The 14,372-nt window shown below is 45.8% G+C and overlaps 1 protein-coding gene across 1 annotated transcript in view; it reads right to left on the bottom strand.

Annotated features, from left to right (window-relative positions):
• THSD7A (thrombospondin type 1 domain containing 7A) overlaps positions 1–14,372 on the bottom strand; it is a gene marked incomplete at its 5' end in the record, with an annotated part of 209,493 nt that overhangs the window by 160,799 nt on the left and 34,322 nt on the right. Inside the window, 1 exon segment of the mRNA XM_073629537.1 lies at positions 5,507–5,575. Within this exon segment, the coding sequence (XP_073485638.1) occupies positions 5,507–5,575 (69 nt within the window).

Raw genomic sequence — 14,372 nt, 5'->3', positions numbered from 1 at the left:
ATGCCTTGCATTTTTTTTAATGAATACAAGACATTCTCTGATTGGACAAAGTAGAAAGGCGGGTGGTGATGTCACAATCTTTAAAATTATATTTAAAAATCATTAAACTAGTCTCTAAATGCTCTAATGAGAAATGCAGGAGCTACAGAAGTGTAAACTCAGCTACATTCCTGTGTGGGTGTGGCAGCAAGTGATGCAGATACAGGTAAGAATTACAACAGCAAATTCTGTGTTTCTGTTGAAATAATGCCCCACTGTTGGTGTCAGTGGGAGGAATTTTGCCCTATTATTAATGTCAGTGGGAGGAATAGTGCCCCATTATTCATGTCAGTGGGAGGAATAGTGCCTCATCATTGGCGTCAGTGGGAGGAATAGTGCCCCATTATTCATGTCAGTGGGAGGAATAGTGGCTCATCATTGGTGTCAGTAGGAGGAAAAGGGGCCCCATTTTTGGTGTCAGTGGAAGGAATAGTGCTCCATCACTGATGTCAGTGGGAGGAATAGTGCCCCATCATTGATGTAAGTGGGAGGAATAGTGCCCCATCATTGGGGTCAGTGGGAGGAATTGTGCCCCATTGTTGGTGTCAGTGGGAGTAATAGTGGCACATTGTTGGTATCAATGGAAGGAATTATGCCCCATCACAGGTGCCAATGGAAGGAATTGTGGTCCATCGTTGGTGTCAGTGGGAGGAATTGTGCCCTTTTGATGGTCTCAATGGAAGGTATGGTGCCCCATTGTTGGTGTCAGTGAGAGGAATTATGCCACAATGTTGGTGAAAAAATTCACTCAACTTTTCTGTTGTATGTCTCTGTGTGCCACACGCAGCATGGAGAAGAGAAAGAGCAGCAAATTGCCTGAGGATTTGAGAACAAAAATGGTGGAAAAGCATGGACAATTTCACGTTAACAAGTCCATCCATAGAGATCGTAATGTTCCTGTGTCCACTGTGCACAACATTGTCAAGACATTTACAGCCCATAGCACTGTAGCTAATCTCCTTGGGCGTGGAAAAAAGAGAAAAATTGATCAAAGAGTTTGCCATAACTTACCTGAGGAAGCCAAAATCATTTTGGGAGAATGTGCTGTGGACAGACGAAACAAAATTACAGCTTTTTGATAAAGCCCATCAATTCCACTGTTTACAGAAAAAGAAATGAGTCCTTTAAGGAAAAGAATAGAAGTCCCTACATGGTGGAGGTTCACTGATGTTCTGGGGTTGCTTTGCTGCTTCAGGCACTGGATGTCTTGACCGTGTGAATGGCATTATGAAATCTGAAGATGACCAAAGAATTCTGAGATGTAATGTAGGGCCCAGTGTCAAAAAGTTGGGTCTCGGTCAGGGGTTATGGGTCTTACAGCAGGAAAATGACCCAAAGCACATGTCAAAAAGCACCTAGAAATGGTTAAGGACAAAGTGCTGGAGAGATCTGAACTGGCCAGCAATGAGTCCAGATCTAAATCCCATAGAGCACCTGTGGAGAGATCTCAAAACAGCAGTTTGGAAAAGAAACCCTTCCAATCTGAGAGACCTGGAGCAGTTGGCGAAAGAAGAATGGTCCAAAATTCCGGTAGAAAGGTGTAAGAAATTCATTGATGGTTACAGGAAGCCATTGATTTCAGTTATTTTTGCCAAGGGGTGGGCTACCAAAAATCAAGGGTGCCAATAATTTTGTCCAGTCAATTTTTGAGTTTTTGCGTGGAATGAGTCAGATTTGGCATTTTGTTTCTCCACTTTTTGATGTCATACCAATACAAACAAAAGAAATAAACACGAGAATGCCTAAACATTTGTAATTGCAGCAGTTTTCTGGACGAAGAGGTGCATTATCTGACAGAAATGCAGGGGTGCCAATATTTTTGGCCATGACTGTATATAATCAGCAGATCTGAACAATAAAATAACAGGAGGCCTGTGTTAATCCATGGCTATAAGTTGTTTCTAGGAAAATCCATGAAAGAGAAGAATCGTTGTCCATTTAGTGTGAAGAATTGCATCTCCTGCAATGAACAGATTTTTGCATTGCTCTTTCCTTTTATCTGACTTCACGTATACAATCGGCTGATCTGAAGAACAAAACAACAGGAGGCCTGTGTTTTTTCCATAGCTTTAAATTGTTTATAGACCGTCAGGAAAAATCCAAGAAACAGGAAAATATTGTTTATTTATTGCAGTGTATTGCAGTTCCTGTTGTGAAACAGATTTTTGCATTGCTCTTGCCTTTTATCTGACTTCATGTCTATAATTAGCTGATCTGAAGAACAAAACAGGAGTCCTAGATGTATGCCATGGCTATAAATTGTTTCTACGCCCCCCCCAGGAAAATCCATGAAATCCATGAAAGAATAATCGTCCATTTATTGTGGTGTATTGCAGCTCCAGCAATGAAACAGATTTTTGCATTGCTCTTGCCTTTTATCTGACTTCATGTAAACAATCAGCTGATCTGAAGAAAAAAACAACTAGAAGGCCAGTGTTTTTCCCATGGTTATAAATTGTTTCTAGACCCCCGGAAAATCTTTTAAACAAGAGAATGATCGTCCATTTATTGCGAAGAATTACATCTCCTGCAATGAACAGATTTTTCCATTGCCCTTGCCTTTTATCTGACTTCATGTATACAATCAGCTGATTTGAAGAATAAAACAACAGGAGGCCTGTGTTTATTCCATGGCTATAAATTGTTTTCTGGACCCCCAGGAAAATCCATGAAACAAGAGAATGATTGTCCATTTATTGCGAAGAATTACATCTCCTGTAATGAACAGATTTTTGCATTGCTCTTGCCTTTTATCTGACTTCATGTATACAATCAGCTGATTTGAAGAATAAAACAACAGGAGGCCTGTGTTTATTCCATGGCTATAAATTGTTTTCTGGACCCCCAGGAAAATCCATGAAACAAGAGAATGATCGTCCATTTATTGCGAAGCATTACATCTCCTGCAATGAACAAATTTTTACTTTGCTCTTGCCTTTTATCTAACTTCACGTATACACTCGGCTTATCTGAAGAACAAAGCAACAGGAGGCCTGTGTTTTTTTCCATGGCTTCAAATTGTTTCTAGACCTTCAGGAAAAATATAAGAAACAGTAAAATAATGTTTATATATTGTGGTGTATTGCAGTTCATGCAGTGAAAAAGATTTCTGCATTGCTCTTGCCTTTTATCTAACTTCATGTCTAATAATCAGCTGATCTGAAGACCAAAACAACAGGAATCTTAGGTTTATTCCATGGCTATAAATTGTTTCTAGACCCCCAGGAAAATCCATGAAACAGAAGAATGATTATCCATTTATTGTGGTGTATTGCAGCTCCAGCAATGAAACAGATAATTGCATTGCTCTTGCCTTTTATATGACTGACTTCATGTCTATAATCAGCTGATCTGAAGAATAAAACAACAGGAGGCCTGTGTTTTTCCCAACATATCAATTGTTTCTAGGCCCCCAGGAAAATCTTTTAAACAAGAGAACGATCGACCATTTATTGCGAAGAATTACATCTCCTGCAATGAACAGATTTTTGCATTGCTCTTGCCTTTTATCTGCCTCCACGTATATACGGTAATCAGCTGATGTGAAGAATAAAACAACAGGAGGGCTGTGTTTATTACATGGCTATAAATTGTTTTCTGGACCCCCAGGAAAATCCATGAAACAGAAGAATGATCGTCTATTTATTGTGAAGAATCTGTGGGGGATTTTATTACACGCGGTCTCGCAATCCATTCCATGCCAGCACCAATGGCTCATTTTATTCTGTGTAATTCATTTTAATAGAACAATTTGAGGGAACAATTCTCCCAGCTTGTTCCGGTGAAATATGACACAGACCAAGAATCTTTTAGGAACAATCCACTTTAAGTACCATCATATGGAAACCGCACAATAATATTTAGTGACTACATCTCAGCACGGTCGCTTAAAATCTCTATTAACATAATTCAAGCAGAGATTATCGTAAAGCCTTTTAATCCACTGTTGCCTAGAAATCAATATAGAACAGCTTAATCTCATGAAAAACATCTTCAGAAGCAAAAATGAATGTTGCAGTTACACTCGAAAAGGTGTACATACAATATACACCATCCATGTCTTTATGGACCTTTATGGATCACCAAAATTGAGACTCAAATCTGCTTACCAGATAAATATAACTCCTTAGCTATAGGAGTCATAACTCGCTTAGAAAATACCGTTCGCACACTCAGACTCCCAGTGTCTTCCTCTATACCACAGGTCCTCTTTCCAGGAATTACCGGCACAAGGTTCGCCTTTGGGTGCGTGCAGGTATATGTCAATAGAAAGAGAACCAAAGCTTCCACATAGTGTGAAAATTGCTATATATTTATTTAAAACCTCCCAAAAAATGCATTTACAAGCAAGAACTATAAACAGTGCTGTGTAAAATACCAAATCGCATATAAAGCTCCGCACTTCCGATATATGTGATGACGTCATCGAGAAAAGACAGCTCCGTCCTATGCGTTTTGTCACAAATGCCGTCTTCTGGTGCATGATTACTAATTTGGTTGTAGGAATATTTATATATACAGTAATACCTTGGATTACGAATATAATTTGTTCCAGAAGAATGCTTGTAATCCAAAGCACTCATATATCAAAGCGAGTTTACCCATAGGAAATAATGGAAACTCAGATAATCCATTCCACAGCCACTGATTGTCTATGCAGTACCGCATGTGGCCAGAGGAGACACTGGGAAACACTCGGAGATGCTCGGAGACGCTCTGAGACGCTCTGAGACATTCGGAGACGCTTGGAGACACTCGGAAACATAGTGTTTCCGAGCGTCACCGGCGCCCCTGCACCTCTGGCCAAATGCGGTACTGCACACCCCAGCGGCTTGAATGCTGCTCATCTTGCGAGACAACACTCGCAAAGCGAGTCAGGTTCTTTTTTAAAAAAATTGCTTGTATTGCGAAACGCTCGTAAACCACGCTAAACGCAATCCGAGGTTACACTGTACAAGGAAATAAGGAAAACACCACATTATTGCCACTAGATGGAGCTGATGATCATTTTAACTAAATACTTATTCACTGTGATTGTCATCTCCATCTAGTGGCCATGACACAGCATTTTCCTGATTCACCTTATCAAGAACGTTCAACCACAATGTTGGGCGTCCTCCAGCCAGGAGGTGGTTGGTTTTGTCTGACTTGCTGTAGCTTCTAACGCACATTGGGAGAAGCTTTCAGTGTACAGCGAAATCCCAGTACAGGAGAGGAGACTGTAAAACTGTGGAGGAGGTCAGCTTAAAAAACAGAAGATGCCGTCACAAAGTAAACAATCAAGGTTGGGTTTTGGACCAACATAATCCATTGTTCCCCTGAGTGTTTCTCCCATGGTTGTGTCCTTGACCAATAGACATGGAATTGTGAGCGGACCTTCTGGAGAGGCTTGTTGGGATCTGTAGATCTCTGTCAACTGGAAGGCTTTAAATTGATTTAAAATATATGACATTGAGAAGACACTTACCTGTTATTTCAAATGAGATCGACAGGTACGGTGCCTCGCTTGACTTCGATGTGCTGTGCGATTGGCTGTCTGAAATAAAAGTTCACATGAGACGGAAAAATATTGACAAGGTTTGCAATCAACTTATTTCAAAAGATGAAAACCACATTGGTCAAATGTCAAAGATTTGTTGGCTTTTTTTTCATATTTGCACCTCTTTTATAGCCAGACCTCAGTTACTTTTCCCTCTTTCTAGTTATATTCTCGCTGTTTCCTTTTTATTGGTCATAGGTGACCAGTACATACAGAAAGTCCTCCTATGTAAAGACTCACGATAATCCTAACCCCGTGATATTTACTGGATCAGGAAGCATGGGGAAATCTCCCCAATGGGGACACAGCCCACAATAAAAACATGACATAAGACTATTTACTCTGTAAATAAAAAGAATGATTATTTTTGTCTGCAGCCCTGTTTTAAACTGAGCAAAACTGGCAGAGACCCAGTTTCGGCGCATGTGTGCGCAGACGCCATGTTGACATTGCAGATAGTGGTGATGAAGAAGAGGGGCAAAACGAAGAGCTCTTACTTCAGCAAGACAACACTGGACTCCATGCTCTAGTAATTTTTTTTTATTTTTATTTCAAGACGGGGTAAGTGAAAGCAAATCACTCTAATAGGCACCACTACTCCAATGATTAGCATCTGGGTCCTGTGCTAAGCGGCTGTCCTGCTCCATTATGAGCACAGGAGGTTGCCCACTTGGCACAGGCACCATTCAGAGAATGCTTTGCATTTTTTTAATGATGTTGCTGCCCCACCTCTCCACCTCATCCCATTTCCTCAATGAATGCAAAGCATTTTCTTATTAGACGAGGTGGAGAGGTGGGGCAGTGACATTATGCTCTCCACCTTGTCCAGTCAGAAAACGCTTTGCATGTATTGAGATGCTGCAAAACAATGTCTGAATGGTTCTTTTGCAGGGCAGCTGCTCCGTACAGGCAGGGCCGCTGATAAGGCAGTACAGGCAGCCCTCCTGTACTGGGCCCAGGTCCCATCAGTTCAAAACGGGGGCCCAGGAAACTGCCAAGACAGCCCTCATGTACTGGGCTCAGGCCTCATCAGTTCAAAAGAGGGGCCTGGGCTCCAGCCAAGACAGCTCTCCTGTACTGGGCCCAGGCCTCATCAGTTCAAGAGAGGGGCCCGGGCTCTTGCCAAGGCAGCCCTCCTGTACTGGGCCCAGGCCTCATCAGTTCAAAAGGGGGGTCTGGGTACTTGCCAAGACAGCCCTGGTGTACTGGGCCCAGGCCTCATCAGTTCAAAAGGGGGGCCCGGGCTCCTGCCAAGACAGTTTTCCTGCACTGGGCCCAGGCCTCACCAGTTCAAAAGGGGGGCCCGGGCTCCTGCCAAGACAGTTCTCCTGCACTGGGCCCAGGCCTCACCAGTTCAAAGGGGGGGCCCGGGCCCAGGCCTCATCAGTTCAGAACGGGGGCCCGGGAAACTGCCAAGACAGCCCTCATGTACTGGGCCCAGGCCTCATCATTTCAAAAGGGGGGCCTGGGTACCTGCCAAGACAGCCCTCTTGTACTGGGCCCAGGCCTCATCAATTCAAAAAGGGGGCCCAGGAAACTGCCAAGACAGCCCTCATGTACTGGGCCCAGGCCTCATTAGTTCAAAAGGGGGGCCTGGGTACCTGCCAAGACAGCTCTCTTGTACTGGGCCCAGGCCTCATCAGTTCAAGAGAGGGGCCCGGGCTCTTGCCAAGGCAGCCCTCCTGTACTGGGCCCAGGCCTCATCAGTTCAAAAGGGGGGTCTGGGTACCTGCCAAGACAGCCCTGGTGTACTGGGCCCAGGCCTCATCAATTCAAAAGGGGGGCCCGGGCTCCTGCCAAGACAGTTCTCCTGCACTGGGCCCAGGCCTCACCAGTTCAAAGGGGGGGCCCGGGCCCAGGCCTCATCAGTACTAAGCGTGGGCCCGGGAAACTGCCAAGACAGCCCTCATGTACTGGGCCCAGGCCTCATCAGTTCAAAAGGGGGCCCCGCCATTTTCCCTTCTCTTCTCTCCCACCGGCAGCTGCTGAGAACACACAGGTGGGTTACCATCCTGAATGAAAACACCACCCTGAATGAACCCCCGCTTTCCATCCTGAATGAACACAGTGAGCGATCACTTGAATGGGTCTTGTTCGATGGGGGGGGGGGGGGGCTGCATAATTTTTGCCATGGCTGCAAAACATATAGCATTGTGGGCATTGCATTTTAGCAAAAATACCATTTTGGGGGGGAGGGGGCCCTGTCAGGTAGACTGTACAGGGCCCCGTGATTTCTATCAGCAGCCCTGCATACAGGACTTGGCAGCCAGTAGAGATCACTGGAGTAGCAGTGGTTACTTCAGTGATTTTTAGTTTGCAGAGGAATCCCTCGGGTATTGTGTATTGTGGCAGAGCAAGGCTCTGTCCCTATGAAAATGGGGTTAAAGTGGACACAGAGTCTGCATATTGGCTGAGTGCAGAGCTACAGAGCATAAGTTTGAAAGAGAAAACTGCTCTGGCAGTTTTCTCCAGGTTTTACTAGTTCCCTATGGGGCTCTGTAATTTGGAGATCCTTCAGAGTCTTGGGTGGGATGGGATCTCCAACCCTGTGTCCGGGTCTTGTGGACAGCCAGCAGGGTGTGTGCCCAGGTGCACACAGCCCATATAACGAGGGAGTGGAGGAAGGTGAAGTTGGAGCAGTGGCTGCTAGTAAGTGTCTCTGTGTGAGAATAGATGCTGTGTGCGTTGAAGGGCTTCAAAGCTGTGTGCGTCCAAGGAGCCAGATGCTGTGTGCGTTGAAGGGCTTCAAAGCTGTGTGTCCAAAGAGCCAGATGCTGTGTGCGTTGAAGGGCTTCAAAGCTGTGTGCATCCAAGGAGCCAGAAGCTGCGTGCGTTGAAGCTCTTGAAACTGTGTGTGACCAAGGAGCCTAAGACTGTGTGCATCCAAGCAGCTTGTTTGAGGGGCCTGTTCCCTATAGCAGCATTACTGCTGAAGAGTAGCCAGGTGGGCTAGCATTTTCATTTGGATTTTGTGTGTTTAATTGAAGCTTGGACCCCTGCGTGGGATTCCTGGATGGACTTTTGTTTTGTTTTTTCTTTAATAAACGTGGGCTACCAGGCCCTTAACTATAAATGCCTATCTGATGTGGACTCACTGCACCAAAACGCATCTATCCACTTGAGCTGAACAATCCCCAATGTCACAAGTGGTGCTCGAATGCGGGCATGTAGACGGTGGAATCTAGGTCCTTGCTCCATGGTGAGTCGCATCAGGAACTACTGCTAGCTGTGTGTGGCAGCCAGGCGAACAGCACTGCACAGAAGTTTGATGGACTGTGTTGCATGCAGGTTGTGTACCTGTGAAAGGAGAATCACATATTTTTTCTCTCTGTGTTGCATGCAGGTTGTGTACCTGTGAAAGGGAGAATCGCATAATTTTTTTTTTCTCTTTGCTATGAAGTGTGTTGCAAGTTGCTGTGTGTAAGACAGCAAGCATGGGGCGTTCAAAACAGAAAAAGGAAGCAATCCTTGCTGAAGCAAGGGAAAGGGTTCTATGGCTAGAGGGTATTTCACCACATGCCCCAGCCACGCCAGAGAATTTTTCCAAGTGTGAAATTTCTGTGACCTGGGGTAAATTAATCATGTCATCCCCAGTTAAAAAGGAAGTGAAAGAAGTTTCCCCTGGCAACAGGAAGCCAGGTGGACAACAGCGTGTGAAAAAGAGGAATATGGTCATCTGTGGAAGCAATGTCCAGGCCAACAGGGATGTCGGGGATCCAAGGAGTCTGTCTGCTGATGGTCATGACCAGTGGTATCCTGTGGCAACAGAGAGCCAGTCATTAAGGAGATTCCAAGAAAGTAAAGTTCAGCTACCAGTACCGTGCTTGGAATGTGGTCAAGTGGGGCATGGAATTTTTACTTGCCCAAGGTTCTGGAACAACGCTGAAGAGTTTGGAAAGGCTGCAGTGTCGTCCTGTGGCCACACAGAGGAAGTAGCTGGTATGGATGCAGCTGAGAGACGGCGCACTCAAGTGAAGGGTATGATGCCAGCCACTGAAAATGGTAAGACTGTTTCAGTTTGTGGGACTGAACTTAGTGACATGGGAGTGTGTCCAGCGGGAAGATCCGCAGTGCAAATGGACATAGACTTGCTGCAGTGTGCTACCCGGAGCAGTGGGGAGGCACATGGCGAAGCCCAGCTGACAGCAAGTTTAAAGACTCAAATGGACATGGGGACTATGCATGTGCCTGCTATAATCCAACAGAGTGCTGGAGAGGTTAAAGTAGGGGTGACCAAAACTGTTCTTGTGCCATGTTCCCTAGTGACAGGTGCTGCAGAGTTGCCCAGGGAAACTTCAGAGGAGCTCGCAGTGACGGAGCAGAGAGTTTCCCAGGTCAGCTATGGAGCTGCCCAAGGAGGAAAGAGTTCCCCTTTAAAGATAGAGGGTGATGTGAGGAGAGGCTCACAGGCTGTGGTTGGTAATAGACAATCCACAAAAGTAGCAGTTATGTCTATACGTAATGAAAATTCTGATGGTTATGCTGACAAATGTGTTACTGTTGGCAAATGTGATGGTATTGGTGATAATGACATTGAAAAATGTGTTCCCTTTAATGTCATGTCTGAAAATGTTGCAAATGTGTTCACTGACAATGATGGGAGTAGGATATCTCCCGTGACAACCAGAAGCGCAGGCTTGTCCATGGAAGTCTCATGGGGTCTCCATGTGTTGGAGCCAGAGGTGTTCCAGGATGGCTGTGGTGCTACTCTGGTGAAACAAAGGAAGACTGAGTCACACAGTGAGAGTGTGCGGGCGCAGCCCCACAACCCTAAGTGTAGCCCAGTTGGCAAGGGGTTAATTCAGCCTGTAAAAGCTGAGAGTTCAAAGCTAGATGTGTTTGTAGCGCCCCCAGAGCAGGTAGGGCAAAAGCATGTATTACAGCCTGCCTTGTCAGATGTGTCAACCCAAGGGGATATGTATAGAAATGACACAGGTGATGTTTTGGCTAGTGAATCCCAGGTTCCTGTGGGGCCTTCTAGAGTAGGTGATGGAACCACAATAGACTGGGATAATTGGTATGAGAATGCAATTGCAATATTAAATAATGTGGTGGACAGAACACCTGCTATGCCCAATGGAGGGATCGCAGTTCGGCTGGTGCTCAAGGACACGTTTGTCCCTGCGAAAGTTAATGCCCTCCAATCTGAAGGAACTGTTCAGGGTGCTGGCATAGCAGATGTGTTGTCCACAGCCCAACAGCTCAAGTGTCAAGGTGACAATGTGACTTGTAATGACCTGCAGTGGCTCACTGACACTGGTGCAGAAGGGATAAGTGTGAGACATGTGTCTGACAGCGCTCCAGGGGAGCAACAGGCTGTGATGAGGGGTACCTCCAAGGAGTTGGAGGTCTCTTCAAATGTCTCAACCTCACAAGCTGCAGTGGATGAGCCCCTCCATGTCTTGGACAGGGGAAAAGTCCCTAGAAAGGTCTGGTATTTAGACATGGGATGTTTAGAGATGACAGAGACCTTATTTGAAATGCTGAAGTTGGCAAAAACACACTCACTGTACACTTGGGTGTCTCCATCGCGGCTGGACCAGGTGGTGCTGCGTAGTACCAATGGGTGGAGCCAAGTGATACAGGTGGTGCTGGAAAACCTTGCCCAAGAGTGGAATTGGTGGAACCAATGTTTATTAACCATTTGGCACAGGATCTCTCGATTCCCGGTAAGGGTACTTCCAGTTGTTGATTGGTATAGAAGTCGCTCAGGGGAACTGTTGGAGATATCAGAGGTCTCTCCGCCTGGTGCAGTGACTGAGAACATCTTTGCTGGTGCGGTCCGAGGTGCGGCTGAGCAGTGGTCAGTAGAGGGCTCAGACACTGTCTCACCTGCTAGACCTTATGAAAAGGGAGGGCCCAGAATGGACGCGGCAGTAGTGGAGATGCTTTCTGTCACTGGCCAAGAGGTACAGGTTAAGGTACCCGGAGACACTATGGGAGAAAGTGCTGAAGGTATTGTTTGCTGTAGCAATGTAATGTGTACACCAGTTGGCATTATCGCAGTAAGGAATGATTTGTGCTTGGGTCAGTGTTATTTGTTAGGACTGCCGCCCATGGAGTGTTGGACAGCAGGTGAGGTGGAGCTTGGTGATAGTCGCTCGCCTGTGTGTGGTCCCTCCGCAGGACAGGTCCTAACAAACTCTGGAAAAAGCACTGATTGTATCGGAAGTTGGGATCTCAAAATTGGTGATCTGATGATTGGTGCTGTTAATAATGACATGGTTGCCGTGGGTAACCAGAAACCTGAAAGTACTGTGGTGAAAGATAAAACTGACTTCTGTAAGCTGAAAGGTAGGATCAGGGAAGGCAGAGTTCCCCCAAGAGAGGAGAGTATGCTCAGGAACCCCAAGAGAAGAAAGGGAAGGCAGAGTATAAGGAATTATAGGACCCTGTCAAGATCCAAGGTGGGACGTACCTGGAAACGCACCCGAAAAAAGGGTTGGGCCTACGTGGCTTATGGCCAGCACAGAGGTGTCCCAACTGCTATGGTGGGTGCAGGTGTTTCTCCCTCCGGATCGAAACAAGAGGGGGGGGGTATGTGGCAGAGCAAGGCTCTGTCCCTATGAAAATGGGGTTAAAGTGGACACAGAGTCTGCATATTGGCTGAGTGCAGAGCTACAGAGCATAAGTTTGAAACAGAGAAAACTGCTCTGGCAGTTTTCTCCAGGTTTTACTAGTTCCCTATGGGGCTCTGTAATTTGGAGATCCTTCAGAGTCTTGGGTGGGATGGGATCTCCAACCCTGTGTCCGGGTCTTGTGGACAGCCAGCAGGGTGTGTGCCCAGGTGCACACAGCCCATATAACGAGGGAGTGGAGGAAGGTGAAGTTGGAGCAGTGGCTGCTAGTAAGTGTCTCTGTGTGAGAATAGATGCTGTGTGCGTTGAAGGGCTTCAAAGCTGTGTGCGTCCAAGGAGCCAGATGCTGTGTGCGTTGAAGGGCTTCAAAGCTGTGTGTGTCCAAAGAGCCAGATGCTGTGTGCGTTGAAGGGCTTCAAAGCTGTGTGCATCCAAGGAGCCAGAAGCTGCGTGCGTTGAAGCTCTTGAAACTGTGTGTGACCAAGGAGCCTAAGACTGTGTGCATCCAAGCAGCTTGTTTGAGGGGCCTGTTCCCTATAGCAGCATTACTGCTGAAGAGTAGCCAGGTGGGCTAGCATTTTCATTTGGATTTTGTGTGTTTAATTGAAGCTTGGACCCCTGCGTGGGATTCCTGGATGGACTTTTGTTTTGTTTTTTCTTTAATAAACGTGGGCTACCAGGCCCTTAACTATAAATGCCTATCTGATGTGGACTCACTGCACCAAAACGCATCTATCCACTTGAGCTGAACAATCCCCAATGTCACAGTATGCATAGCTATATTGGAGAAAACTGCACCAATGTAACTATGTAAGAAATATCATACTGTATATGGAATGAATTCATCTTTAACCACTTCCATACCGCTGAACGTCATCGACGTTCAGTGGTGATATCTGAATGATGGGTGCAGCTACAGCCATCATCCAGATATCGTTTTTTTTCCACCGGCGATTCCCTACACCAAAAGAATGATCATAGCGGCTCTTCAGCTGCTTAATCGTTCTTACCGGCGATGGTTAAAATTTTTTTAAAAAAAACCTTCGGGCTTTCACACTGCAGACAATGCTGCAGCTGTTTGAGGGCGGATTTCAGCCGCTATTTTTAACGCTATAGCGCCTGCAAAATGCCCTTGGTGTGAAAGTGGTCTTACAATCACTTTAACCACTTGACCTCTGGAATGTTTTACCCCCTTCATGACCAGAGAATTTTTTGCTATTCAGCACTGCGCTACTTTAACTGACAATTGTGCGGTCGTGCGACGTTGTACCCAAATACAATTGGTCCTTTTTTCCCCACAAATAGAGCTTTCTTTTGGTGGTATTTGATCACCTCTGCATTTTTTTTTAAATTACCGTATATACTCGAGTATAAGCTGAGTTTTTCAGCACATTTTTTTGTGCTGAAAGTGCCCTCCTCGACTTATACTCCAGTCAAGCACTTTCCTGGTGCAAAGAATCACATTTTCCGAACCAACTTTGGGGCCTCGTATCTTGGGACCACTTGGTGCTAGAAACCCCAAATGTGGAGTGCTAACCCAGTGGAACTAGCACTACAACATATCCAAGCTGGGCTTCCTAGCACCAAGTGGCCCCGAGATACGGGGCCCCAAAGTCGGTTTGGAAAATGTCATTCTCTGCTGCAGAAAAGTGCTTCACATTTTCTGAACAGACTTTGGGGCCCCGTATCTCGGGGCAACTTGGTGCTAGGAACCCCAGCTCTGGATAGCATCTGTTGTAGTGATAGTTCCACTGGGTTTGCACACCAAATTTGGGGTTCCTAGCACCAAGTGGCTCCGAGATACGGGGCCCCAAAATCGGTCAACTGTGTCCATCTGCAGCAATGTCATTTCGGGACCCTTTGGGTCCAGAGACCCCAAATTTTGGCTGCAGCTAAGGGGGCATCTAGGAACCCTTAACTACCGAGTTTGAAGTTCGGGGGACCTATGGCTGCAAATGGGCACAGTGAGGCTGCAAATGGGCATTGTTGACACTCTTTTCCACTTACAGTAGCTGTGCATTTCTCACCCTCGTCTTATACTCGGGTCAATAAGTTTTCCCAGTTTTTTGTGGTATAATTAGGTGCCTCGGCTTATATTCGGGTCGACTTATACTCGAGTATATACAGTATATAAAAGAGAAAAGACTGAAAATTTTGAAAAAAAAAACTACTTTCTGTTATGAAAAATCATTTCTTCATAAATTTAGGCCAAAATG

This window comes from Aquarana catesbeiana, linkage group LG05, assembly GCF_042186555.1.
Source record: "Aquarana catesbeiana isolate 2022-GZ linkage group LG05, ASM4218655v1, whole genome shotgun sequence".
Taxonomy (NCBI): domain Eukaryota; kingdom Metazoa; phylum Chordata; class Amphibia; order Anura; family Ranidae; genus Aquarana; species Aquarana catesbeiana.
Note: the sequence above shows the minus strand (reverse complement) of the source record. Positions and strands in the feature narration are given on the sequence as shown.